At 33.8% G+C, this 27,255-nt stretch overlaps 4 protein-coding genes across 4 annotated transcripts; all 4 read left to right on the top strand.

The window, feature by feature from the left end:
* The first annotated feature begins 398 nt into the window (after positions 1–398).
* LOC144848169 (uncharacterized) lies at positions 399–2,727 on the top strand. Its single transcript, XM_078704868.1, has one exon. The coding sequence runs from the start codon at positions 643–645 to the stop codon at positions 2,392–2,394; it is 1,752 nt and encodes a 583-aa protein (XP_078560994.1). The 5' UTR covers positions 399–642; the 3' UTR covers positions 2,395–2,727.
* Positions 2,728–14,121: 11,394 nt separating this feature from the next.
* Positions 14,122–17,105, top strand: LOC144847812 (uncharacterized). Its single transcript, XM_078704337.1, has one exon. The coding sequence runs from the start codon at positions 14,226–14,228 to the stop codon at positions 16,146–16,148; it is 1,923 nt and encodes a 640-aa protein (XP_078560463.1). The 5' UTR covers positions 14,122–14,225; the 3' UTR covers positions 16,149–17,105.
* An 848-nt stretch (positions 17,106–17,953) lies between these two features.
* LOC144847755 (uncharacterized) lies at positions 17,954–20,840 on the top strand. Its single transcript, XM_078704264.1, has one exon. It carries the CDS (start codon positions 18,587–18,589, stop codon positions 20,468–20,470), a length of 1,884 nt encoding a protein of 627 aa, XP_078560390.1. The 5' UTR covers positions 17,954–18,586; the 3' UTR covers positions 20,471–20,840.
* A 3,467-nt stretch (positions 20,841–24,307) lies between these two features.
* On the top strand, positions 24,308–26,995 carry LOC144847702 (opioid-binding protein/cell adhesion molecule-like). The gene has a single exon (XM_078704194.1). It carries the CDS (start codon positions 24,351–24,353, stop codon positions 25,926–25,928), a length of 1,578 nt encoding a protein of 525 aa, XP_078560320.1. The 5' UTR covers positions 24,308–24,350; the 3' UTR covers positions 25,929–26,995.
* Positions 26,996–27,255: the final 260 nt, after the last annotated feature.

Below are 27,255 nucleotides of genomic sequence, written 5' to 3'. Positions count from 1 at the left end.
TCTAAACTACTGTACTATTAAATGCAACAAAACCTAACAGCGCCACACGATTCCGAACAGATGGTTTATTTGCCGTTCCTTGAGCTAAGGCTGAAACGTACCTAGCGTAATTTTGACTTTAGAACCTTAATAATATCCCTTGCACTATTCGACAATCCACTGTAGGACATTTTAAGAAAACTTTAAATATTATCTTACATAAACTAATTTTTTGATAAGTATCTTTTATTGAATATTTTTTTATTTTGTGTATAAGCCTACTGTATATCGATTTTTTTTATTTTTTTCTTAATTATCCAAATTAAGTAATTTATAGTTATTTTGAATTTATGGAAATTGAAATTGTATTATCTTTATAGTAAATTTGAATGATTTTTTTAGATAGTATGCTATTTGGTATGAAACTGTGGAAATGAATGATGAGTAATAGGTCTATCAATTATGGAAATAAACCAGCATGATGAAAGAAGGGCGGTACTAAGGGTAAGTTGAAATTAAACGTCGTCGTATCATTAGCATTTATAGTGACTCATTTGTGCCTTGAGAGTCGGAACGTGAAAATATAATGATAGAATTAGTCGTTAAATAAATTATGAATAGCAAGTGTCATTTCTAAAACCTACTACTATAATAGACGTACGTATGGATCGTTTAGTGACGTGTTTCTTTTTCGGGTTAGCTACCAGTGCAGCACTTCATTTTACCTCTGCCGTTCATTTTAATGTTCAACCGCGAGATACCACTGTAATGACTGGCGAGACGGTTATCCTACAATGTGCTTTGGACGAAATGTTACTGATAGGCGAAAGTCATCACTGGATATGGACAAACGCTATAACGCAACAGAATGTAACTTTAAGTTCAAATCGCCAAATAATAAAAACTGGTATTTCATCAAATCTTTCACGAAGACTGAGTATTATTGGCAATAAGATGCATGCTGAATACAATCTAAGAATTGAATCTGTTACTAAATCAGAACAAGGCATGTATCGATGTATGTTGCATATACGTCAATCTCAAGAGTTTCTGTATTCTAGGGCAGCTACGTTAAAAGTGGAAAACATGCTTGACCGTGTACCAGTTTGCAAACTAACACCGTATAATCCGTTACCTGGAACACATATTATTATGACTTGCATCGCCGGTAGCCGATTTAGTAAAGAAATTGCATGGATGATAGGAAATACTCGATTAGAAAGTAATATATTTCGCCAAGGCGGTATTTTGACGGCTGTGTTACGAAGAACAATTTATGAACAAGATAATTTTAACACGTTTACTTGCATTGAAGGAAAACACAGTAGTATAGGCATAATTCCTAATGTTGGCAAGTGTTCTTTAACACCATTGATGGTTCAAACAACAGTTGAAATTATACCAAGCTTTGTACGTCTTAACGAGTATAAGGATACCACATTACAATGTATTGCAGAATCATTGCCTGCACCCACATTCTACGAGTGGTTTATTGATGAACTTCTGGTAATAAACTCTCCAGATAAATTGTTATTAACGGATAAGAATAGACAACTTATTATTAAAACATTGTATTTACAAACGATAAATAAAATTCATATAGAAATTAAATGTACTGTAGGAAACATAAAGACAGTCAAAAGTACATCTATTCAGTTACAACTTGTTTTTAAAAAGAAAACAACCACTCTAAAGCCATTTACTACAGTTGATTTTAAAAGAACATCTAGTAGAAGCGTAAACAATGAATTGTTAACTAAATATACTGAGGACAAACTAAGTACGCTTACAAAAACTCCAACATTACCTAGTGATAGTTTTTCGAAGGAAATGTTTCAAGATGTGGCGATAATATCCGCTTCTGTTCTGGGAACAATTATAATTATTTTAGTTATAAGTATTGTTTTTATTTCTACACTTAAAAAGAATAAAAGGAGATTGTTAGAAATAAGCAATTACAACACAGTTGCTGAAGAACCATTAAGCTCCAAAAAAGTAAACCAATGCGATATCGTCACACCTCGCCGTATGAAATATTGTCATAAGGCTGGTTCTTGTAATACTCTGCGACCACCTTTACCAGACAGGGAACGTTACACTTCCAAACAAAGGCGTCAAGTTAGCGAACATTACAACGCCAGTTGTAATATGGTCAGTGTGACTCCTGAGAGAAAGAGTGAGTATTTCAGGAAGATATCTGGAGGATCACGCGGGGAGGGCGATGGGTGCAGCAGTGGCGATGAAGCTCAAAAGAGTATTTCCCATTATGAAAACGCAATAGCTATACGATTGTCATACCTAAATGACTATAGTAAACGGCGATATCAACGAATTTCTTCACAGCGAAGCTATGATGATGTTGAACAACTCGCATTATACAATAATATCTCGGAATCTATATACGAGGTATCATAGAATACAAAGTAAATAATACTAATTTATCATTGTATTTTGTTGCAATACTGCCAACTCCATGAAGTGAACCACATCACGTAGTATTTAACGACGTATCAAATTAAACGCGAATTAAATGAGTAGAGACCTTTATTTCCATTTATTCAGCAAGTAGTTTACTTCCAATCATGTTACATAATAATTGACTAGTATACCATTATTGAATCCATGGATGTCACTATTTATTTAGGTTATTGTCACTTCCCTTTGAATTGATAAATCACCTTTTTATGCCAAATCTCATAAGCTCGCTTTACAGTAAGTAACCCATACAAATTAAACAAATTGTGAGATGGTCTTAAAATAACTGCTAATTAAATTGACGTACAGAAGAACATTTAAATTTGAAATAACAATAAACAAACAAACAAACACACGCGATCGATTACATATACCTCCTTGGCGGAGGTAAATAAGCTGGTCTTAGAATTAGTTTAATACGGTAGAAACGGGAGCATCAATATGCTAATGTAAATGACATTGATATATAAGCATATAAAAAGTAGATATCAAGTATATTTTTGTACTAATGTCTTACGTACAAGTAGAAAGGCAGAGTTGAACTTATTTCCTTCCGTTCTGACGTGTTCAATTAACTGAAAACAACTTACCCAGCTGAGTTAGTTATTGAAAAATAATCTTGATGATTTAGTCTTTTACATTGTGTTATTTTTCATCCTCAATTGAGAACATTCGCAATAGACCCTCTACGGACACATTTGAGCCACTGTGTTGCGTTTTATTCATAGATAACATCATGTATATATTTTGTCATTTTCGCTCACATTGTATACCTTTTTATACAGGTCTTCAGTGAGAACTTCAATTTAATTGAATAGCTCGGATCAATGCAAAAACATTGCAGCTTTTTCATTATTCAACAACTGTTTGACCAAGGTATAAATAAAGAAAACAATAGAGCTACAAAATAAAACAAGAACCCTGCATTAGTTGCTTTTTTGTCAGATAAACTACATTGTGCAAATTATAGGATGAAAGTGTTCTAACCTAATTTGATATGCAAAAGAATTAGAGTTTTGAATTTACTGTAAATATACATCTACAAGTTAGATAATAGAATACCAAAATGGATAGAAATGAAACAATTCAAATCCGTTAGATGATAGAATACCAAAATGGATATAAATGAAACAATTCAAATCCGTTAGATGATAGAATACCAAAATGGATAGAAATGAAACAATTCAAATCCGTTAGATGATAGAATACCAAAATGGATAGAAATGAAACAATTCAAATCCGTTAGATGATAGAATACCAAAATGGATAAAAATGAAACAATTCAAATCCGTTAGATGATAGAATACTAAATTGAATAGAAATGAAACAATTTAAATCCGTTAGATGATAGAATACCAAAATGGATAAAAATGAAACAATTCTAATCCGTTAGATGATAGAATACCAAAATGGATAGAAATGAAACAATTCAAATCCGTTATATTGAAAATCAATTTGGCAGCGTAAGGCATACTCATTTATTTAGTGATATGTCAAAAACATTTTGAAATTTGGTTTACAGAGACAAAAGGTTAAACACAAGACCCACTCATTGCTTGGTATTGGTGGAAAGAACCACCCATTATTATATTTTGTAGACCTTCTAACCTTCGTGATATATTAGTAAGTTCTAAATTTAAGTGTCAAATCAAGAAAGAGCGTTCATTCTTCCCTGATCAAATTGACTATCACAAACAGACAACATTTTTCACCTTTGCGGCAAAACTTGTTATTTGGTCGACTTTCCGCAAATTTAAGAGTAACCAAACTTGTCGCATTTTTCGGATAATCAATCAATTGTCTAACCAAAAACGTCATTTTATCTTATATACTGTAATATTTGTTGTAAACAGTACGGAGAAACCAAAAACATTCTCCGTATGAGAATGACACAACACAGATATTGCCTATCAAAACATTAAAGCCTAATCAACCTGTAACTGAACATTTTAATTTAGCTGGTCACTCGATTGCAACTTTCAGAATTATTGCAATAGACCACGATGTAAAATGGAGCATTAAAGAACACTGGAAAGTATTACTACTAAAACAACAAAACCGTTTGGACTTAACATTAGGAACATATTCCCAGATCGGTAAAATTATTCCATTGACAACCTAAATTTAAGTTTCAATGTTAACCACCATTTGAGTTGTTATTTACAGTAGTTCTCCATTTTTATACCAAGCTATCTTCATTATTTTCTACTGACACTCTCCGCCCTCTATTCACAAGCCTGCGCCTTCTTTGTTTTTATTTTATTCCAGTTCACTCAGGCAGCCCGAAAGCTGCCTGGCTGTTTTTCCTTATCGTTTTGATTTAACTTTTTGCTTATCTCTATTGGCATTCGGGGTTAGTCAGTCACTGATACCCATGACATTGTCATTTGTTCAGTAACTTGCCTTATACTACTTATACTTATGTACTATAGCATAGGTGAAATTATGAACCCATAGATTTTTGGATGACTCATCAAAATCAAACATTGAGGTGGCAAGTTCGGACTGAGCAAACACATTAAAATTTGGAAGAAAATTAGACAAGTAGTAGCACGCTGCGCGCTCTTTAAAATTAGACACGTAGTAGCATGCTGCGCGCTCTTTAAAATTAGACACGTAGTAGCATGCTGCGCGCTCTTTAAAACACATGAGGAAGATTATTGTTTGAGCAAGAACATATTACAAATTTGAGAGCGAAAATTGGGCACAGATAAGCGAAATCCGCTCTGTTGAATGTGATGGTCTATGACGAATAGCTGCGACGTTCGTTCATGTTCCTCGCGTGGTTGCTGAGCTTTTCGATTCGCATGAGTGCTCATGAAAGCGTCATAGCTCATTTCCTGAGCTCTGATTGGTTGCGCAATATTTCGCTTCGCAAAAAGTAGAAACAATTCGAACTAGTAAATTTCGCTGAAGCGAAAAATCAAATGAACTAGAATTCGTCGAAGAAGGGAGTGTGACAGACAGAAACTCGAATACGCATGCGCAAAGCATGACGCTTTCGATTCGCGCGAAAAAATTCACCTAGTGGAAAATCAGCTTTAGTGGCCATTTCCCGTAAGCGGCCGCGGCCAACTTTTTTACCAAACATTTGATTTTTTCGAATGGTAAATTATATCTCGTAAGCGGCCATCCGAAAATTCGTATTGACTTTTGGCAAAAAATACAATTTTGATACTTACTTATTTAATTATTAGCTTTACTGTATTTCGAAGCTTGTGTGCAAAATCTTTTTGTTTGATTTATTAGGCGTTTGATTGAATTATTTACTTATTTTTCATCATTCTTTCATGTATATCCATTACTTGCAAGTGTTGCATGACGTAACCACGGAACCTGTGTTTTTGTGTAAAAAAATGAGTATTTATGGTATTTTCCAGGCCGTATCCAGCTCATCTGTTCACTTGCTTTCCGGTTGCTGTCATAGTGTCTGTATTTGTCATCCTCTTTAAAACCTGGTGACATAGGGCGACATTCACAGAGAAATGTGGCCTATAATTGTATCATGTTTATTAAACGTGTTCGAAAGTTGTAGTGATAAGTTGATGTAATAATAAGAAAAAAATACAGATTTCTATAGCGCGAATACCACTCAAGAGTTCTCAAGGCAAAAAAATAAATGTAGGCCTATTGATCTTCATCACATTTTGATTTACCCTGCAATAGGGATAGTAACGTAATTGTTATCCTTTATGTTATGAGGTTGTCGCTTTAAATCTCTTTATTTCGTCTTTTTCTGGATTCCATATGGTCTCATCTTTGTAGAAATGATATCCGCGAATCATAAGGATTCATTCAACGAAGAATTTTTACTCGAGTGTTCACCATTATACTGTGTACCGACCGATATTTGACCTACCATTTTAATTCATAAAAGCTTTTACAATTTGTCTGAAAATCATAAATAATACTAAACCACTTGATCATAAACAATAAAATACAACTAGCTGGAGAATTAAGAGACCCGTTGCGTTAAGAACGGCAAAAAACATCGTGCATAGCCATAATACGTGATTTTGGTCCTCTATCTGCAGAACCTTCAGTAAGCGATCACCTCCCATAACCGGCACTTTTCCCGGTCCTTAGGGTGATAAAAGATGTATGATTTTACATAAATTTGCATTAAATTGTTAATTGGAGATCCCACGATGTTCTAAGTTTCATGTGCACGTGTGTCGTTATTTGAATTTAGGACAATCAACTGTAAAAAAACGGACCTTTGCTTTAATTACAAGCGTCTTAAAATGTATACTTGTCAAATGGTGTACCTGTCATCATATAATGTATTCAGAGTCACCACTTTGACACCAGAATACATGCCATGATGACAGGTGAAGGTTTATCATTTTGACACCAGAATACATGCCATGATGACAGGTGAAGGTTCACCACTTTGACACTAGAATACATGCCATGATGACAGGTAAAGGTTCGCCATTTGACACCAGAATACATGCTATGATGACAGGTAAAGGTTCACCATTTGACACCAAAATACAGGCCATGATGACAGGTGAAGGTTCACCACTTTGACACCAAAATACAGGCCATGATGACAGGTAAAGGTTCACCATTTGACACCAGAATACAGGCCATGATGACAGGTGAAGGTTCACCACTTTGACACCAGAATACATGCCATGATGACAGGTGAAGGTTCACCATTTTGACACCAGAATACATGCCATGATGACAAATAAAGGTTCACCATTTGACATCAGAATACATGCCATGATGACAGGTAAAGGTTCACCATTTGACACCAGAATACATGATATGATGACAGGTAAGGGTTCACCATTTGACACCAGAATACATGATATGATGACAGGTAAAGGTTCACCATTTTAATACCAGAATACATGCCATGATGACAGGTAAAGGTTCACCATTTGACACCAGAATACATGATATGATGACAGGTAAAGGTTTACCATTTGACACAAGGATACATGACATGATGACAGGTGAAGGTTCACCACTTTGACACCAGAATACATGCCATGATGACAGGTAAAGGTTCGCCATTTGACACCAGAATACATGCTATGATGACAGGTAAAGGTTCACCATTTGACACCAAAATACAGGCCATGATGACAGGTGAAGGTTCACCACTTTGACACCAAAATACAGGCCATGATGACAGGTAAAGGTTCACCATTTGACACCAGAATACAGGCCATGATGACAGGTGAAGGTTCACCACTTTGACACCAGAATACATGCCATGATGACAAATAAAGGTTCACCATTTGACATCAGAATTCATGCCATGATGACAGGTAAAGGTTCACCATTTGACACCAGAATACATGATATGATGACAGGTAAGGGTTCACCATTTGACACCAGAATACATGATATGATGACAGGTAAAGGTTCACCATTTTAATACCAGAATACATGCCATGATGACAGGTAAAGGTTCACCATTTGACACCAGAATACATGATATGATGACAGGTAAAGGTTTACCATTTGACACAAGGATACATGACATGATGACAGGTGAAGGTTCACCATTTGACACCAGAATACATGCCATGATGACAGGTGAAAGTTCACCATTTTGACACCAGAAGACATGACATGATGACAGGTGAAGGTTCACCATTTGACACCAGAATGCATGACATGATGATAGGTGAAGGTTCACCATTTGACACCAGAATACATGATATAATGACAGGTAAAGGTTCACCATTTAACACCAGAATACATGCCATGATGACATATGTAAAGGTTCACCATTTGACAGCAGAACACATGCCATGATGACAGGTAAAGGTTCACCATTTGACACCAGAATACATGCCATGATGACATGTAAAGGTTCACCATTTGACACCAGAATACATGCCATGATGACATATGTAAAGGTTCACCATTTGACAGCAGAACACATGATATGATGACAGGTAAAGGTTCACCATTTTGATACCAGAATACATGCCATGATGACAGGTAAAGGTTTACCATTTGACACCAGAATACATGATATGATGAAAGGTAAAGGTTCAACATTTGACACCAGAATACATGCCATGATGACAGGTAAAGGTTCACCATTTGACACCAGAATACATGCCATGATGACAGGTAAAGGTTCACCATTTGACAGCAGAACACATGATACGATGACAGGTGAAGGTTCACCATTTGACACCAGAATACATGCCATGATGACAGGTAAAGGTTCACCATTTGACAGCAGAACACATGATATGATGACAGGTGAAGGTTCACTATTTGACACCAGAATCAGGATATGATGACAGGTAAAGGTTCACCATTTGACAGCAGAATACATGATATGATGACAGGTAAAGGTTCACCATTTGACAGCAGAATACATGATATGATGACAGGTAAAGGTTCACCATTTGACACCAGAATACATGATATGATGACAGGTAAAGGTTCACCATTTGACACCAGAATACATGATATGATGACAGGTAAAGGTTCACCATTTGACAGCAGAATACATGATATGATGACAGGTGAAGGTTCACCATTTGACAGCAGAATACATGATATGATGACAGGTGAAGGTTCACCATTTGACAGCAGAATACATGATATGATGACAGGTGAAGGTTCACCATTTGACACCAGAATACATGATATGATGACAGGTGAAGGTTCACCATTTGACAGCAGAACACATGATATGATGACAGGTGAAGGTTCACCATTTGACACCAGAATACATGATATGATGACAGGTGAAGGTTCACCATTTGACAGCAGAACACATGATACGATGACAGGTGAAGGTTCACCATTTGACACCAGAATACATGCCATGATGACAGGTAAAGGTTCACCATTTGACAGCAGAACACATGATATGATGACAGGTGAAGGTTCACCATTTGACAGCAGAACACATGATATGATGACAGGTGAAGGTTCACTATTTGACACCAGAATACATGATATGATGACAGGTAAAGGTTCACCATTTGGCACCAGAATACATGATATGATGACAGGTAAAGGTTCACCATTTGACAGCAGAATACATGATATGATGACAGGTAAAGGTTCACCATTTGACACCAGAATACATGATATGATGACAGGTAAAGGTTCACCATTTGACACCAGAATACATGATATGATGACAGGTAAAGGTTCACCATTTGACACCAGAATACATGATATGATGACAGGTAAAGGTTCACCATTTGACACCAGAATACATGATATGATGACAGGTGAAGGTTCACCATTTGACACCAGAATACATGATATGATGACAGGTGAAGGTTCACCATTTGACACCAGAATACATGATATGATGACAGGTGAAGGTTCACCATTTGACAGCAGAACACATGATATGATGACAGGTGAAGGTTCACCATTTGACACCAGAATACATGATATGATGACAGGTGAAGGTTCACCATTTGACACCAGAATACATGATATGATGACAGGTGAAGGTTCACCGTTTGACAGCAGAACACATGATATGATGACAGGTAAAGGTTCACCATTTGACAACGACAAACATTATTACAACATTATTTAGACATAGTATACCATAGCTTCATAAATATTACTTATCAGAACATTAACAATAGATAAAGAGATATACACATATTTATTTATAATTGAGAAACACGTCCATAAAAGATAAGACGAAATGGCTTGAGAATGCTCACAATAAACAATTACTAAGCAATTATATAAGATATGAAAATGAACCAAAATTTAAAAACAAATATTTATTAGTGTGTCATGTGTAAGTGTCATTACCATGCTTCAAGCCAAAAATTTAAAATTCTTTCCAATTCATTACCGCTTGAAGGTAGAATAGAAGCATTGTAATCACAATATTCAGGTGTAATTTTAGTGAGAAGATATTTGAATACAAACGACTAGATAACGTGTGACAATCAATACTCATTAAACTCAAGAAGAACTATACAACAATAATCTATCCATCTTTTGGGAATTGTTTACTAGGCCTACTAGCTCTCTAGATCTTAAATACCACTTATTTCCTGATGATCCTGAAAGCCACAATAAAATTCAAAATTACACCACTTCAATTAACCCATGACAAAATGAATTAACAAGTAATATTTTCGACAAACATTTTTATTTATTTATTTTTTTTTTTTTTTTCAACTGGCTTCTATTTTTATTTCAGTGTTTTTTCATGACAAAGCCTGTGACTGTAAATAGTTTGTAATTAGTTTTTTCCTGTTTCATTGTTTAGTTATTGTATACTTGTTGCACTGTGCCTCTGATAAAAAATAGATATAATAAATATAAATAAAGTTCAGTTTAGGTTAAAGGCCAGGTGCGGGCAAAAAAATTCTATTGATTATACATTCCAATAATTATCAATCTATAGTTTCCCCTATGTTTCATAGTTTTTGGGATTTTATTTTTGTTACACAAGCTTGTTGAAAATAAGCACTTTCTTATCAGTGGGGGGATAGTTCAAATTACACAGTAAAATCTCTATTCTTTTGTACACAAATTTTGTAAATAGAGAGGCATTTTAAAACGCTATGAAAAATAAACGGTGTGGTAAAAAATGTTATCAGATGACTAAATATAGGTAATATAACTTGAATATTACATTTCTGGTATTTTTATTCAACTTCAAATTTTTATTTTCTTACTATAGCAAAAATTATCCACCGTATATCCACCATCTTTTTTTACCTTATAGGGAGTCACCAGACATGTTATTACATTAGGTTAACTACCTAACTACTGAAAAAAAGTCTTCCTGGTTTTTATGGAAGAATTTTGCCAAATTTTGTATTTGACCATATTAAGGGAAATTCATGTTTTTTCATCTTGATTTCTGTTACAAATATTTGATTATGTACAATTAACCAAATATTATATTTAAAATTCATGTCTGTACCTGAGCTTTAAGAGAAATGGACATCATTACTATCTTCGATACGTATTATCCGTGTCCTTTGTGAATAATCAACGTGTAGCCTAACCCTAACCCCCGGCTTACTAATGAGTGACACATAACAGGAAATTGATTTTTATCTTTCATTATTTATTACAAAAACTAATGCAAATACATTTTAGAAATGAACAAGAATAATAACTTTAAAAGTTATAATTGTATGGCAAAAAGTGCACTTTACTGTAGGTCATATTAAAAACTTTAACATTATTTTCTTTTTGCTTTTAATCACTGAAACACTTTTTTTGGAAGACGTTCATTCATTCATTCAAATTAGCCAGAAATATGCTCCTTCAAAAGGCTGATGTTTTGTAAAAAAAATATTATCTTATTATTGTTTGGAAGTTATTTAATTGGGATTTATTTAATCGGGAACCGTATAAACACATCTTAACCACTGTTGTATTTTAAGCTGGTGTGGGATTTGTACGTATGCTTCTATTAGGCCTATTTTTAGTAACCTATTGGCCTGATCATTGAGGTATTCTAATTTCTATTCTAATTCTAATTTTATACCTTTATGGCCTGATCACACTAAAGGAAGTATGCCTTATAAGTTGTGTACATATGACCTTACAGAGGAAATCTAGAAAACGAGCCTTTTGTATAACCAACTTACTCTGTCACGCTTATATAACTACGTTTGCATGCAGGTGATAATACAATATTGATTTTTATCTAAAATAATTTGCAGTATATTTTTAGCATTTGAGGTGCAACTTGTTACATGTGACTTGAAATATTTTTCATATTGATTAAACTGAATATATTTGGCGTTTTCTGTGATTTTTTGTTTGGTTCTTTCATATTGTATTTTAGCTATGCTGACCGTGGGTATCAGTGGTTATAGAGTAGTTAGTTAATTGTCGTTTTTAGTCCAGCGTCGGCGTTTATATTTTTGTCTGGAAACTACAGGGTTTAGAGATACAACTGTGTTTTCGAGCTAAAGTATATATATATATATATACGTATGAAACCACGATATTTATCCTTTTAGTCGAAACACAGAACAAACATAGAACCTAGACTAATCAGTTACAATAAAGATATAAATAAAATTAGCTTAATCTGCTGCATATCGCCAAATAAACCTTTTTATTTCAAAAATATAATATTTAGAACCGACGACCATATAACCGTTTAAAATCGACGTTGGCTGTTAGAATTAGAAAAAATTTACTTTGTTGTTGGCCTTAACGAAAATGTATATTATGCCCTTCTAGATATTCCTTCTATTCATATTATGGGTTGAACTTAACGAAAATATATATTATGCCCTTCTAGATATTCCTTCTATTCATATTATGGGTTGAACTTAACTAAAATGTATATTATGCCCTTCTAGATATTCCTTCTATTCATATTATGGGTTGAACTTAACGAAAATGTATATTATGCCCTTCTAGATATTCCTTCTATTCATATTATGGGTTGAACTTAACAAAAATGTATATTATGCCCTTCTAGATATTCCTTCTATTCATATTATGGGTTGAACTTAACGAAAATGTATATTATGCCCTTCCAGATATTCCTTCTATTCATATTATGGGTTGAACTTAACGAAAATGTATATTATGCCCTTCCAGATATTCCTTCTATTCATATTATGGGTTGAACTTAACGAAAATGTATATTATGCCCTTCTAGATATTCCTTCTATTCATATTATGGGTTGAACTTCAATGGGTGGTTTGTCCAGTAACGCTCAATCATAATATATTAGCGACTCAAAAGAACGCATAACTAATATAAAGAACAGGTAACAGAGAAATTATCAGAATTCAATCTATAGATAAATGGAAATAAAACAGGGGGAATATTTAATAGGAAGAAACACCGAAAATAAATTGAAAGAATACAAGTACCTTGGTAGTAACTTATATCTGAATTACAGCAGCTCGTTTCCTTCTGTATGCCAACGTGGAAGATTAATTAATGTTAACAAACGTAAATTTTACCCAAAATGAAATGCGGTAAAACCTCCTCAAATAACCGTTGTTTTGCGTTTCAGAAAACAAAGTTGCACACTAGCGCGATAAATAACTGGTTAAATGTCGTTCTAACCCCAATTCTTTAGGGTGTTTTAACCTTTTTTCACCAGTTACTGAATGATTTTTTCCTGTTTCTGCTGCCAGAAATTTTGGGGTAATCTATTCATGCTGTTATTAATTGGTTATTTTTTCGCAGCAGAAACCCGGAAAGAAGTAGCAGAGCTTTCGATATTGAATATCATTTATTTAACATAGTCATTGTTACAATAATAATAAAAATAAACTATCGGTGGTATTCCTTAATTACTTAAAATAAGCCTTATTACAAATGGGTCTAAACTAAATCCAGAACGAAACGAGTAACAGTGGCTTATATCGGCCGGTATCATACTTATATCATACAAAATGTGGGTCTAAACAGAAATACTAAAATTATATTAATAAACTGAATAAATTCTTATAATAAAAATTGTTTAGTGAGCTGAATGGTGTCAATATTAGTCAATAATATTATTGAATGCTAGACCTACGTCATTATCCTGATTATAGCTAAGCAATATTTAAAGCTTAAATGACGTCACGGATTGGGCGATGCGTTCCGGAAGTTTGCAATTGCATTTGCTTCCCAATAGGGCCTACTATTGACTGTTAGGCCTAATAGTGAAAGCTACTATATCTACGCTTACGTTCATAGACGTTTGCAAACATGGAAGTAGTTCTTAGCTAACCGCTGTGATTTTATATTTAGGCTGCAATTTCAGTTTTGTTGAAACTATCTTGATGAACATATACGGTGTTGTGTCATGTATTAAAAGGCTATGGCAACTGTACTAATTGTGATAGCAATATGTGGCGCAGTATTTGGACCGTCTGTTGTTTTATCTCAATCGATTTTACATTTTCAAGAGGAGCCAGTGTCTACTAATGTGTACGATGGTCAAACACTAACCCTTCGATGTGTACTTCAGAGTAGTTGGACTACTGGAGTTGTTCATTGGGTCAAAGATGAATTAACAGAGATAAGTCGTGGTTCATCTATTCAAACTCATCCATTAATAGACTATACACGGTTTTCAATAGTCGGCGATAGGTCCCAAGGTAATAATAATTTGCAGATAAAAAACGTTAAATCAAGTGATGCTGGGTTATTTGTATGTCATTTATATGATTCACAGGGTTATCATCAAGCAGAGACGGCTTCAGCATTATTAAAGGTTTTGTCTATTAAACCACCTTTACCTGGGTATCCACTATGCCCTATTAGTATACCTAATCCAGGAGTAGGAGATACTATCATTTTCAGATGTTATTCAGTAGGAGAACAACCACCTGCAATTCTTACATTTTGGCGTGGACAGCATGAAGAAATGCAGGTTGAACGATACATAGGATCATATGGAGGTGTGTTTTTTGAACGCCAATTAAACGAAGATGATAACAATTCTACATTTACATGCATGGCCAAGGGACCTGCATTCAAACCTGAAAACCACAAGAACTGCAGTGTTATACCATTTTTTACACCAACATCAGTAAATGTAAGTCCTGCTATCGCGGAGGTACCGACTGGAATGACAGCTACTTTTCATTGCAAAACTATAGCTATTCCACAGGTAAATAAATATCGTTGGTGGATTTGGAACAATGGATGGGAAAAAATAATACGAACTGGAGGACGATACGCAATTGACGGTGATGGAGAATCGATACGTATACTTGATATAAACAAAGATGACAACGGTAGAAAAGTCCGATGCATTGCACGTAATTCGTTGGGTTTAAAAGGTGAAGCAGAAGGTAAACTCAGAGTATATGTAGTAAGACCCACTGCTCGGGGTCCCAACTGGTCTGGTGGACAACCTGGAAATAATGGTAATAATAGGTTATATAATTCTACCAATCCAACAGACAGATATAAAGATGATGACGGAATTAAAATAGGTACTGGACCAAATGTCCTTCTTATTGTTGGTTGTGTAGTTGCTGTTTTTTTTGGAATAATTGTTATAGCATGTCTCGTCGTAATACTTATTCGCAAAGACTCAAGAAATAAACATCGGCTTGTACACCTTTCCGCAGCATCACATCCAGATCATATCAACAAAGAAGGTATTTCGATCAATGATACGGTAGATAAGAGTTGTAATAAACTTGTCGGATATGCAACAATTGATTCTGCAACTACAAATGTACCTAAAACTCCTCAACATTGTAGATTTACAAAACCAGGACACAACACATTATATGCAAAACCTGTTGTACGAACAGAATCTAATACGCATGATTTACCGTCAAATATAATAACAAGTACAACCGAGAAAAACAATGTAACTACTAAAAGACACATAGTTGATCCAGAAGCAATTCTAGCCATGTACGCAAAACCCATAAAGGGGAAGGATGATAAAACAAATACTTTAGGTGATCGACCTGTGCCCTCCCCAAGAAAAAATTCTATAAAATCAAGTACTTTTCCAAAGAAACAACCCTTAGTTAACAGGCCAAACATCGATACATTGCATTGTAAACCAACCAACAATAAGATTTATGAAAATGATTTGCTTAAACAAGAAAGAGATGAGCCTTCAATTATTGAAGAAGCACGTTTGGAACAAACTACAAATAATGTGGAAGGATTAGTGTATGCGGAATTGAATTTACAAGAAGCACCTGTTCATTTTGTTAGAATAATGAGGTCTACAGAATACGCAAAAATAAAAAGCAATAATCACAATTTTTAAATATTACCTAAGATATCATCAGACATTAAAGATACATCAATATAGAGAAAAATCAAAACACCATTAATTTTTCATCTTTAATTACTAATTGCTGTGTTTATTAGACGATACTACGGAATAGTTTTCTTGGATATATGTACGCTTTAAAGCAAAGTAAAAGTTAATTTTGGTATATAGGTAACCATCATTAAGTTTTTTAAATTACAAACACGATGAAGCAAACTATGTATGTATACAAACAGATTCAACATAATAGTATTGAATAGGTACGAATAGTTCACACAGTGTGTCAAAAGGAAATGTGCATGGTCTACAGTTTGTTTGCCATTTCTTCCATTTGTAGTCATTTGAAGTAAGGAAATTATGCTACTTAACCCTAACCTTTTATTTATTTCATTTCCGCAAACCCGTAAACAAAACCAATTGTCATGGTAACAATACATAAAAAGGTTCTCGGCAATGCTACTACAAGAATACATATTTTTTTAAATTATACTATATCATAAGTACAATTATTTAACAGGTTTTATTAGGATTACACAGCATCGTACCACTTTGAATTCAACAAGATATCAACATATCACACTCAACAAATTACATATGTACTCATGTGTATTATTTTATATTCTACAAACAACTTTGCTGTTTTACTGATTGGTTCACAAAATCTAGGTCGATTTGTTAATCATCTTAGTTTATCAAGGTTTTATTAATTTTCCTTTTTTTAATAGATTTATTTTATTTTTTTGAAAATATCATACGAATGGATTATAACATGTGTACAATAGATTCATCTACATTTCTATCTTTATGATAACGAGTAAGTGAGGGAACTCATGCTTTAGTTTTATTTGTGATGATTGTGAGGCTTGCACAAAAAAAATATACCAGGCGGTTTAGAATTTGTTCTGTTCTGTGAATTTATATAAAGTATCTCTTCGAAGATCCATTTATCTGGAATTTTTTTCGAATTAACTGTGACTAAATATATTAAGATATGGTTAAAACTGGAAGAACTGTAAATAAACTAGTGAGAACCATTGAAAACACTCTGTTCGACTTCTCTGCGCCCCTCACTTGGCCTTTTATTTTGTGTTAGTTCAAATACGATGACCAGCTTGTGTTACCGATGTATACATTTTGGCTAGAGGGCGAACTCCAATGTTAGCACACAGAGCCATAATTATAAAAAGTTACAAAATAACGTTGACGGATTTTAGGAAGTTATGTTGTACACCACCGACAATCTTTGTGTCTATTCCTGTGTAGCGTATGAAGTTAAATTCTTTGTTTAAAAAAAAATGTATACCATTCACGTGGATTTAATCTAATTTATCAAAACAACTCCATTTGTTTAAAGGTTAACTTGTTAAAAATTATTAAGTTACTGAACACAATTTTACTCGACAATTTAATTTTACTTAACAATTAGTCGATTGAGCTGGTTTAAAATTTAGGTTACTCGTTTTCTATCTTAATTTCTGTTTAAATTTCCTTCAAATATGTTTCAATATTCAGGGTTAATACAATTTCCGATGGCGTAGTTTTAATTAAATGAATGATAACTGTTTGACAAAGGAAGCTTATTAGACTAATAACCTTCTAGAATGCAGGGATGTCACCAACCAACCAAAATCATCTTGTCTTCCTACAATATTACAGATTCTCGACGTCAGGACACAAGTTGATAAGAAAATACGGAAAAGGTCGAAGGACAAGAACTCATACACACACACGATTTATGTATTGAACACATAATGCCTCTTTGGCTTGATTTGTAATTTACATATTTAGAGCTAAATACAATTTTTAACAAACAACTTATTGGTATACTAATAAATAAATTACCTCTTGATAAAATATAATCTATATAAATCATGTGTAGCATAAACAAATATTGTATAAAAACAAACATCGTGGTTAGAAGAAACAAGATTAAATTTATGTCATCAAATAAACTCTTCAATCTAATAGGGCCTTACTACATATACAATTTTGGAAAATAGTTAATGTCCTCTAATTTGGTATCCCTGATTGTGGTGGAAAGGAGAGACATACCAACCAAGACTTTTTCATTATATCCCACTGAATTTAGATTCTTTGGGTATCATATATCGTAATACAATAATTTAAACATATCCGCCTGATTGGTAGTGGTACTAAATTTAAGGTTGAATTATGTGTTATTGTGAGTCATTTGGAGTAAATCTGTTTCATTGGTTGATTTTTAGCATTATAATTAGCAGGAAATGACAAAAAACACAGTATAAAATATAGTACAGTTTAGAATATTGCTTTAACGATATGATGTGTCGGTTTTTGTTGTACCAAAGATATCTTTAATATGCTAGGGACCTATAGATAATATAGTTTATTCCTGTATATGCCAAGTTGCAAATAAGGTACTTATTCACCATAGAAGGAAGTAAAGTACTAAAATGAAAGTCGTTGCTCTTGAAATTTTACTTGTATATGTAGTTTATATATGTGTTTCTACTAGAGGACAGACGGCTACTCTACAAACATCTTCCAACTCTGAAGAAACATTTTCTGGTCAACAAGTGACGTTAACCTGTGACGTAGAGAATGGCTTTGATGCTAGTCGTCATCACATTTATTGGTCAAAAATGGATGGATCAAAAGAAACGTATCTTAGTAAAGATAGAAAAGTATACACTTCAGTCGAAGTAAATCTACGACGCCGGTTGTCTATCACTGGAGATATTACACAAGGTTTTTTTAATCTTCATATTCAAGAAACAAAAAGAAAGGATGCGGGTATTTATATTTGTGTTTTATATGATAAGAGAGGGATAGACAAAGCTTCTATACGATTAGACTTGACTATAATACAAGTAAGAACACCAGATACGGGTTATCCTAAATGTGAGATGTCACCAAAACAACCAAGACTAAATGACAAAGTAACATTTACTTGTCTATCAAAAGGAAGCATTCCAAAGGTTTCGCTAAACTGGATGAGAGCTGATGATACTGTATCTCAACATGATGTTGCGGATTCTACAAGAAATGCTGTTTTTACACAACACATAATATTAGAGACTGATAACATGGTTCCATTTACATGTACTGCACATGGAACCTCATTACACCGTCCCATAAATTGTTCTGTTGTTCCTTTTTCGTTTCCTACCATGGTGAACATCTCTCCTTTATTTAAAAAGCTAACAATTGGCCAGAATATTACATTAAAATGTACTGCTGTAGCCATTCCTAGTCCTGATAGATTCAAGTGGACATATGGTAAAGGAAATAAGTTAATTAGAATTTCAAAAAGTTTAGGCCGTTTCGAACTTTTAAACAACGGAAGAACATTAAGAATTCAAAATATATCGAATAATGATAATAATATACCAGTGAAGTGCACCGTTAGGAACTCAATTAATATTAGAGGGTCAAAGGAAACTACGTTAAAAGTAATATCCAAATCTTCAGGATCGAATGCCAATAATAATCCAGAAACAAGTCCTCGGATACCAAAGCCAACAGCTACAAATGAGATAATTACAAGAAGAAAACCTAATAGGCCACATCTAATTTCTCCTGGTATCCCCATGGATGAGAAGATACATGAAACAGTAGATTTAAATACACAAGATAAAGCACCTACGGGCAATACACCTCTATTTGACAAACATCAACCTAACAATAATGGCAGGGCAGGACTTTTAACAGGTGGTCTAATTGGTATAGCTTGTCTTCTTGGGGCAATATTTTTAGTTGCTTTGATGCTCATCAAGTTAAAAAGAGATGAAAATAGTGGAAATCTTGTTATGACTAGAAAATTAGAGCATACTGTTACATATACACCGGAACGATATTTATGTTCAGAAAATGGCAACAACAAAATGCCTAACGAAGATTCTGATCTTTCACAAGCAGTGAAAGATCGCGTTCAAGCTGAACAACTTTTAAGAAATTCTATTATTGCATCACATGCAATAGACAACACAATAGATTCGAAAAATAATCAGGAAAAGTTAAAGAATGATTTAACGAAAACAAAATCCAATGAGACAACACGTCGCCGACCCAATTTAGTATTTAAGCGTTTCGCTCGTCCTCTAACAGCCGATTCTTCTCCTAGAAGTATGCAGTTAAAAACAAATTCACTTCCGTCGAATTGCAATCTACAAATTGATTCTAGCACAATTCAAAGAAAAGAAAAAAGAACAACAAACAATGTTGAGGGGCTTTTATATGCGGATTTAGACTTTACGAATGTTAAAACGAGTCAAAACATTATTCCAAATAGTTGTGAAACCACGTATGCTCACATAGCGAGTTTTCTTAAAAAGTAGATAGAAATAGTTAGAAAGATTAATTGTTTAACTACCGGTATACAATAAGTGTTAAAAGAATTGCTGGATTTATTTTTGATAATAGTAATAACTAAACTAATGGCTGAAAATTCTTAGAAACCTTTTTTTGAACGAACATTTATGTAAGATCTTTAACAAATTAAAGTCGAAATTGTTGTAAAGTTAACTTATAAGGAATATTTGTGTTAGTAATGCTATTCACTTCTGTTTATTATTTATTTTCATATTCCGAATCTATGCATGTAAATAGTATGTGAAAAAGTAATTATACAATCTATTTCGTGAAATGCAAAACAGTAAGCTATCTACCAGTATGTATGTTTGTATTTCATTGTATTATGATTGTCTGAATCAGATTGATTTAAAGCATAATTATATGCTAAATCGTAAAATACTAAATAAACCAGAAAATAGTATATTATTACATGCAAATTGTTCAATTTGGGGGTAATTTCTAATTAAGTAGGATCATTGTTCCTTACATAGCAAAATTATAAGAATCGCAGAGTGGACGCAGGATTTGAGATAATTATGCCTACACCAGATTTTGAAAATATGAACCGTTTTGGATACGAACGTGTACTTCTCCCGGAAATTACATACATACATCTAGATCTACTGTAATGACTGACGTCTAACATTCATCTAAATGATGTAACTAAGCCAAGACTATAAATATATAGAAATGAGCCAATACAGATGCAGGGGCTGCCATAAGAGTCTATAACCGTGCTGATTTCAAATGTATATACAAATATTCAGATGGTCTCCCATCCAAGCTCTAACCGGGCCCAAAATGTCTTAACTTTTGTATTCAGTCGAGAACCGGGCGTATCAACATGGATAAGACCGTGTATAACACATTAAGAATCGTCTTACCACTAAATTATAATTTACACCAAAAACAGAAATTCATAGATACAGATACATTAAAAAAAACCTTTAACATTGAACAATATTTGTAAGTTATCGAAATGAAAGCAATGATCGATATATGATGCCATGCTTTAGCTGGATTAAGCGGTTCTATTGTCTTAACCGCTCGGCCACTCACTCACTTAATTAACTTTACTAATTAACTCACTTAATTAATGATTACACTTCATCGCAGCTTTATGCAGATTACATGAATACTCATTGTCAATAGGATATTTAATTTTTGAAACAAAAGGATATTCCAAATATATTTTGAATTGTGACGTACCTCTCTTGGTGTATAATAAAGATTTATAGATACAAAATATAAAAATGGAGGTTAACATTGTTCTTTTGTAATACATACCATTGGAATTTGTTTGCTTCGTTTTTAGGAAGACATTCCACTGTAATTAGGTTGTTAAATGTACATCAAACTGTGTTTTTTTTAATACACATGTTCTACATTTTCTATTAAATTTTGATAATTATGACATTTATCAGTTATAGGCAATGTAAAAAAAATACTATATTATTACATGCAAATTGTTCAAGTTGGTGGTATAGGCAATGTCAAAATGTTTAATCTTCTATTTTATTGCAAGGACAATGCACCACACCTGTAGTAGTATTGTAGTACAGTATATAAATAGGTTGTATGTAGTTACTGGTACATAAACCTTGTATATTTATTGGTAATTTGTCAAGGGAATAAGTATTTCCTTTAACTATGATTCATATTCCTGTTTTAACTCATGTGTCGTGATGTGATGGTTCCTGTAACACTGTTAATACACTAAGCCGCATACAGACAATGAGGCTTGAAAACAAAATCTTCGTTGTACTATCATACACGAAAAAAGTGCCATGGTCTAATGTCTGAGGTTTCTTTTTCTGGGGAAGGCAATCTGAGAGCAGGTTTTGACAATTTTAACATAACTAGAGGGTGAGAGCGCTTCGCTCGCTCTAGTAATTAGTGTAGACAAACGTTTTTTAATTATGTCCACCTATTTCAGAATTAAGCATAATTTATATATAGATTATCGCTTTATTTCACAATGAGGTAAAAGAAAAATCTGCTTTACATTGTAGTCTTGTCGTTTAAAAAAGTTTTAGTTTTGCGAAAAGAAATGAGATATCTAGCTTTAAAGGAAGTGATTGTTATACAAATACTATAATGAATGTTTTGGAGTTGGATGGTGAGAATATTTTATGAGTTGAAAAATTGACTGCTCTATTTTTAACGAGGCGGAGCCGAGTTGAAAATATAATTTGTTGGTATACTACTAAAGAACGATGGTTACACACAATATTTCTCAATTGGCGTACGCGCAACAAAGATCAAATTAAGGCCCTTCATATTTTAGTATTATTTATACACGAATCGGGATATCGGAACAGATATCTAAACATTTACAGACATTAGAGGAAATTCTAAACCGCCTAGTAATATACTGAAAATTGTTTTCAAAACCATAAACCTAAGGACATCTCTGACAATTGGCTTTATTATTTGTCCGAGTTAAAACAGAAATCATGAATAATGCATCCAAGACTGGGATATTTATTATGAATGTCAGGAAACAAATGTAGCACACCAGGTGGGGAATCCTATGTATCATCATTTTTAGGATTTTATTGTGCTAAACGATTTTTTTGAAAATAAGTATAGTTTATTTCAATCAACTCTATTTTCAATGACGGATAGACGGACGGACATATAGATTAACGGGTTTAAACAATAAATAAAAATAGGAAACTGCCAGTAAACAGTATATCAAAAGGATGGCTACGTCTACAGTATATAGTACAAATATAACGAATTTAATTCTTCACTTTGACGCGTTATAGGTGATCATTTTGATAATTGTAATGAAATATAATTTTAAAAAATATGCACGTATGTTTTTTAACATAAAGATGACAATTTCGGAAGATAGTGATTCTTTTTTTACCATTTTCAGCACTTTTGTGTAATTAATGTGCGCATTTTTAACCTGCTCGTATAGCGTTATTTAAAGTCGGAATGGATTCGGTGAATGTACTAAGGATGGTGAATAGAATGCGATTTGTACCAAAAATTGTATTTTTTACGCTTTCTAGATATCGCGCGTGCAAAAACGCTCTAAATTTATCAAATTTTCGTTAAATTGTTAACGCGCGATTTCACGCGATTTGAAATGGCGTGTAAATGACGTCACGGCTGAGTGATCACGCTGAAAACCTTACTAGGATTTAATTTAATTATTCCAAAGATATTGTGAAATTTTGGTGATCAGTGAAAAATGTTTTAGATTTAAATTACACATAGTAGTGCACAGAAAGATGAATTAATAATAACGATTTCATACAATAACAATATATGATCATTTTATTCTAAATGATCACCTAATAACAACACAGTAAACTTATATATTGCTGTCCTTTTTCAAACAATTTAAGGTATCCAACTAAGATATCTAGATTGCTGAGCTCCTATAATAGTTAACACTGTGCTAGTCAAGCCAATTGCTTAATCTGTAATAGTACTATTTACTATTACTCAGGTGGATGCAACAATAGGCTACAAACAGTATGGACCTTTAGCATAGAGGAATTCCATTATGTCTTAACTAAACAAGGGATCTTCTTAATTAAGTGCTTGTGGTTCATAACACCATAGATAAATATCTATGAATGACTACACTAAAATGTCATTTTGCCGGTCTAATCAGTTAATTTATGTAGGAATAATAATGTAATTTGTACCAACAATTACCAAACAATACATGGGCCAAGGAACAGAGGAAATTATTAGGGATTCATAGACCGTTATGCACCGTACTTAACCAATGATTAGTCGAGGTCAAATTACTAGACTCGTTATACTTGACTGCACATCATCAGTGCAAGACGGTTTTAATGACATCATACACGGCGGCCTTGTGATTCAGCTGCAATCAAAATGGAAACGACTGCCGTATTTTTCTTATTTCTATTTAGTTTCATTAATAAATCGTTTGCTAATCTAATTCATCAACCTGAAGACACCATTGCTGAAGTCGGGGATACTGTAGTTTTAAGGTGTTCAGTTGATCCAGGACCAGAAGTGAACGTTTACTGGCAATTATTAACAGCCGACGCTATGGTATATTTAACAGACAATACGCGCGTATATCCCGGTAGCGAATCCAATACTCTAAACGATAGACTTACAATTGTAGGTGATGACAAGACAGGGGTTTTTGATTTAAGAATAAAACCAATTTATGGAAGCGATTCAGGAAAATTCCTATGTTTGTATTTTGTTGATGGATTACATCAGAAGTCATCACGTGTCGCTACTCTTACAGTTCTATCGCCACCGTTTGAAGAGTACCCGATTTGTTCTTTGACTCCAAAGAATAATCTACAAATTGGTGATTTTATACGGATGACATGTGTGACATCGGGAGGAATACCGCCTGCTAGGATATATTGGAAACGATTTGAAGAAATGTTACCGGCCTATTTACATGAACAAGATGGACGAATATATATTTCCTATGAATTTACATTATCTGAATTGGACAACGGTGCTGTATTTAAATGTGAAGCCGTGTCCCCTGCCATTAGGTCACCACGGTTTTGTAGCGTCAGACCATATCGAAATGAGACGAAAGTTCGAATCCACTCTAGATCTAAATTAATCATTGGCAATGATGGCATATTCGATTGTATAGCATCTGCAATTCCACCAGCAGATATTTTCGAATGGCGAATAAATAATAATATTGTAGATGTAAAAGATGGTAGACTTCACTTAGAAAATTATAACCAAACATTACGTATATCTTCGCTGAATATTTCAGATAAAAATAATGAGATATCTTGTGTTGCAGGAAACACGTATGTCGTAGTGACTGGTAACGCATCAATGAGTTTGTCCATAAGCAAGGTAGCATCGGTAAATGGACCTGAAATTGTTGCTATATGCATTGGAATATTTCTTGTAATTATCTCGGCAGTCATTTTATTGTATTTTTTACTTAAATACAAAAAGAAACGTGACTTTTTTAAAGATTTAGATTTTGACAAAGCATGTAGGAATAGTTACGTCTTTCCTCGTCAGTTTTTCTCAAGAAGGTCACAAAATGAATGTATGAATCGAAAAGACACAGCACCAGAAAACGATCGCCGACAGTCTCGAGTAATTGTATGCTCGACACCACAAGAAGCAATTAATATACACAGCACAGAATTACAACGGATTCCAGAGAATCAATCACCTAATCCACGTTATTCTGTTGGATTTTATTCGACAAATGCTACAGTCTCTAATCAAAACGAATCAAGCCTTTATAATGAAGTATTAGGTGATAAAGATGACGAGATTCAAGAAGACATATATGCAAACATAGACGACGAAGATAATCCAAATCCAACTCCACCTAAGCCTCCTTCACAATCATTAAAACCACGAATAAGTGGACCTATCCTTAACTATAGTACCAACAATAGTGTTGATTTAGCTAATGCTATGTATGTGGGTATCATTGATTGATAACATGCTTAATAATAATATAATAATGAATATTTGATCTTTAGCTGTGATAACACTAAAAAAAATAATGATAAAATTGTAACCATAAGACATTCTGGATTATTTATTCTTTTATTAATCGCTTATAAATGATAAATAGAGAAATGATATTGGATGTTATTACTACTGTAATCATATCTCTGGAAAGTGCTTTACTGGGAGAATGTTTTTGGTTTTTCTATTGGTAAACAAAATGAAGGAGGATAACAAAATGTATAGGTATATTTGTTAGGTGTTTGTACAGATTTTTAAAATAAATTTATAGATTGTATATTTTAAATCACATTTTGTTTTTAAAAAATTTATAATATTTTACACTTTATTTTACACCAATTAAGGCCAATTTACGCAGACGAGTGGTAACAGTAAGCGGAAAACCGCGTAGCTTGTCCCACATAGAATATCTATCCTGAGCGCGCATTTCCCGGTCAACCGCCCGTCTGCTCTTGTCCAATATAGAATATGTATCTATCCTGTGCGCGCATTTCCGCTCAATAACCGCCCGTCTGCTCTTGTCCAATATAGAATATGTATCTATCCTGAGCGCGCATTTCCGCTCAATAACCGCCCGTCTGCTCTTGTCCCACATAGTGTATCTATCCTGAGCGGGAATTTCCGCTCAACCGCCCGTCTGCTCTTGTCCCACATAGAATATGTATCTATCTTGAGCGCGCATTTCCACTCAACCGCCCGTCTGCTCTTGTCCCACATAGAATATGTATCTATCCTGAGCGCGCATTTCCACTCAACCGCCCGTCTGCTCTTGTCCCACATAGAATATGTATCTATCCTGAGCGCGCATTTCCACTCAACCGCCCGTTTGCTCTTGTCCACATAGAATATGTATCTATCCTGATCGCGCATTTCCACTCAACCGCCTGTTTGTTCTTTCTATATTTTTGTTTTCAGCTTACCGTTACCTCGTCTGTGTAAATTGGCCTTAATGCTTTTTATTTTTATGTTATAGAATTGCTATATTTATCAATTTATAAATGATGCTGCACAGCAATAAATACCGTACAATATATCATTCACTTGTTTAATGATTGTTCACTTATTTTCGGCAGAACAGAACACAGTTGTTTAAATTATTATGTTCATAATATTTAACCATCAGTTTCCGGTCCAGTTTTTTATATTCATTGTACATAATACAATACTGTACAATTATCTGATAAATCACTTACTTATACTAATTTGCCGTCGCAAATCCGTCAAGATTTCCCTTGTGATAACTGTAGTGGTTCGACATCCGAAATGATTCTTTCTACAATTGCATATCCTATTG

Source organism: Antedon bifida, chromosome 7, assembly GCF_963402885.1.
Source record: "Antedon bifida chromosome 7, ecAntBifi1.1, whole genome shotgun sequence".
NCBI lineage: Eukaryota > Metazoa > Echinodermata > Crinoidea > Comatulida > Antedonidae > Antedon > Antedon bifida.
This window is presented reverse-complemented; position numbering and strand designations above follow the sequence as displayed.

What these genes read in the sequence shown, in the direction of transcription:
- LOC144847755 (XM_078704264.1), top strand. Translation starts at nt 18,587, where the DNA reads ATGAAAGTCGTTGCTCTTGAAATTTTACTTGTATATGTAGTTTATATA.
- LOC144847702 (XM_078704194.1), top strand. Translation starts at nt 24,351, where the DNA reads ATGGAAACGACTGCCGTATTTTTCTTATTTCTATTTAGTTTCATTAAT.
- LOC144847812 (XM_078704337.1), top strand. Translation starts at nt 14,226, where the DNA reads ATGGCAACTGTACTAATTGTGATAGCAATATGTGGCGCAGTATTTGGA.
- LOC144848169 (XM_078704868.1), top strand. Translation starts at nt 643, where the DNA reads ATGGATCGTTTAGTGACGTGTTTCTTTTTCGGGTTAGCTACCAGTGCA.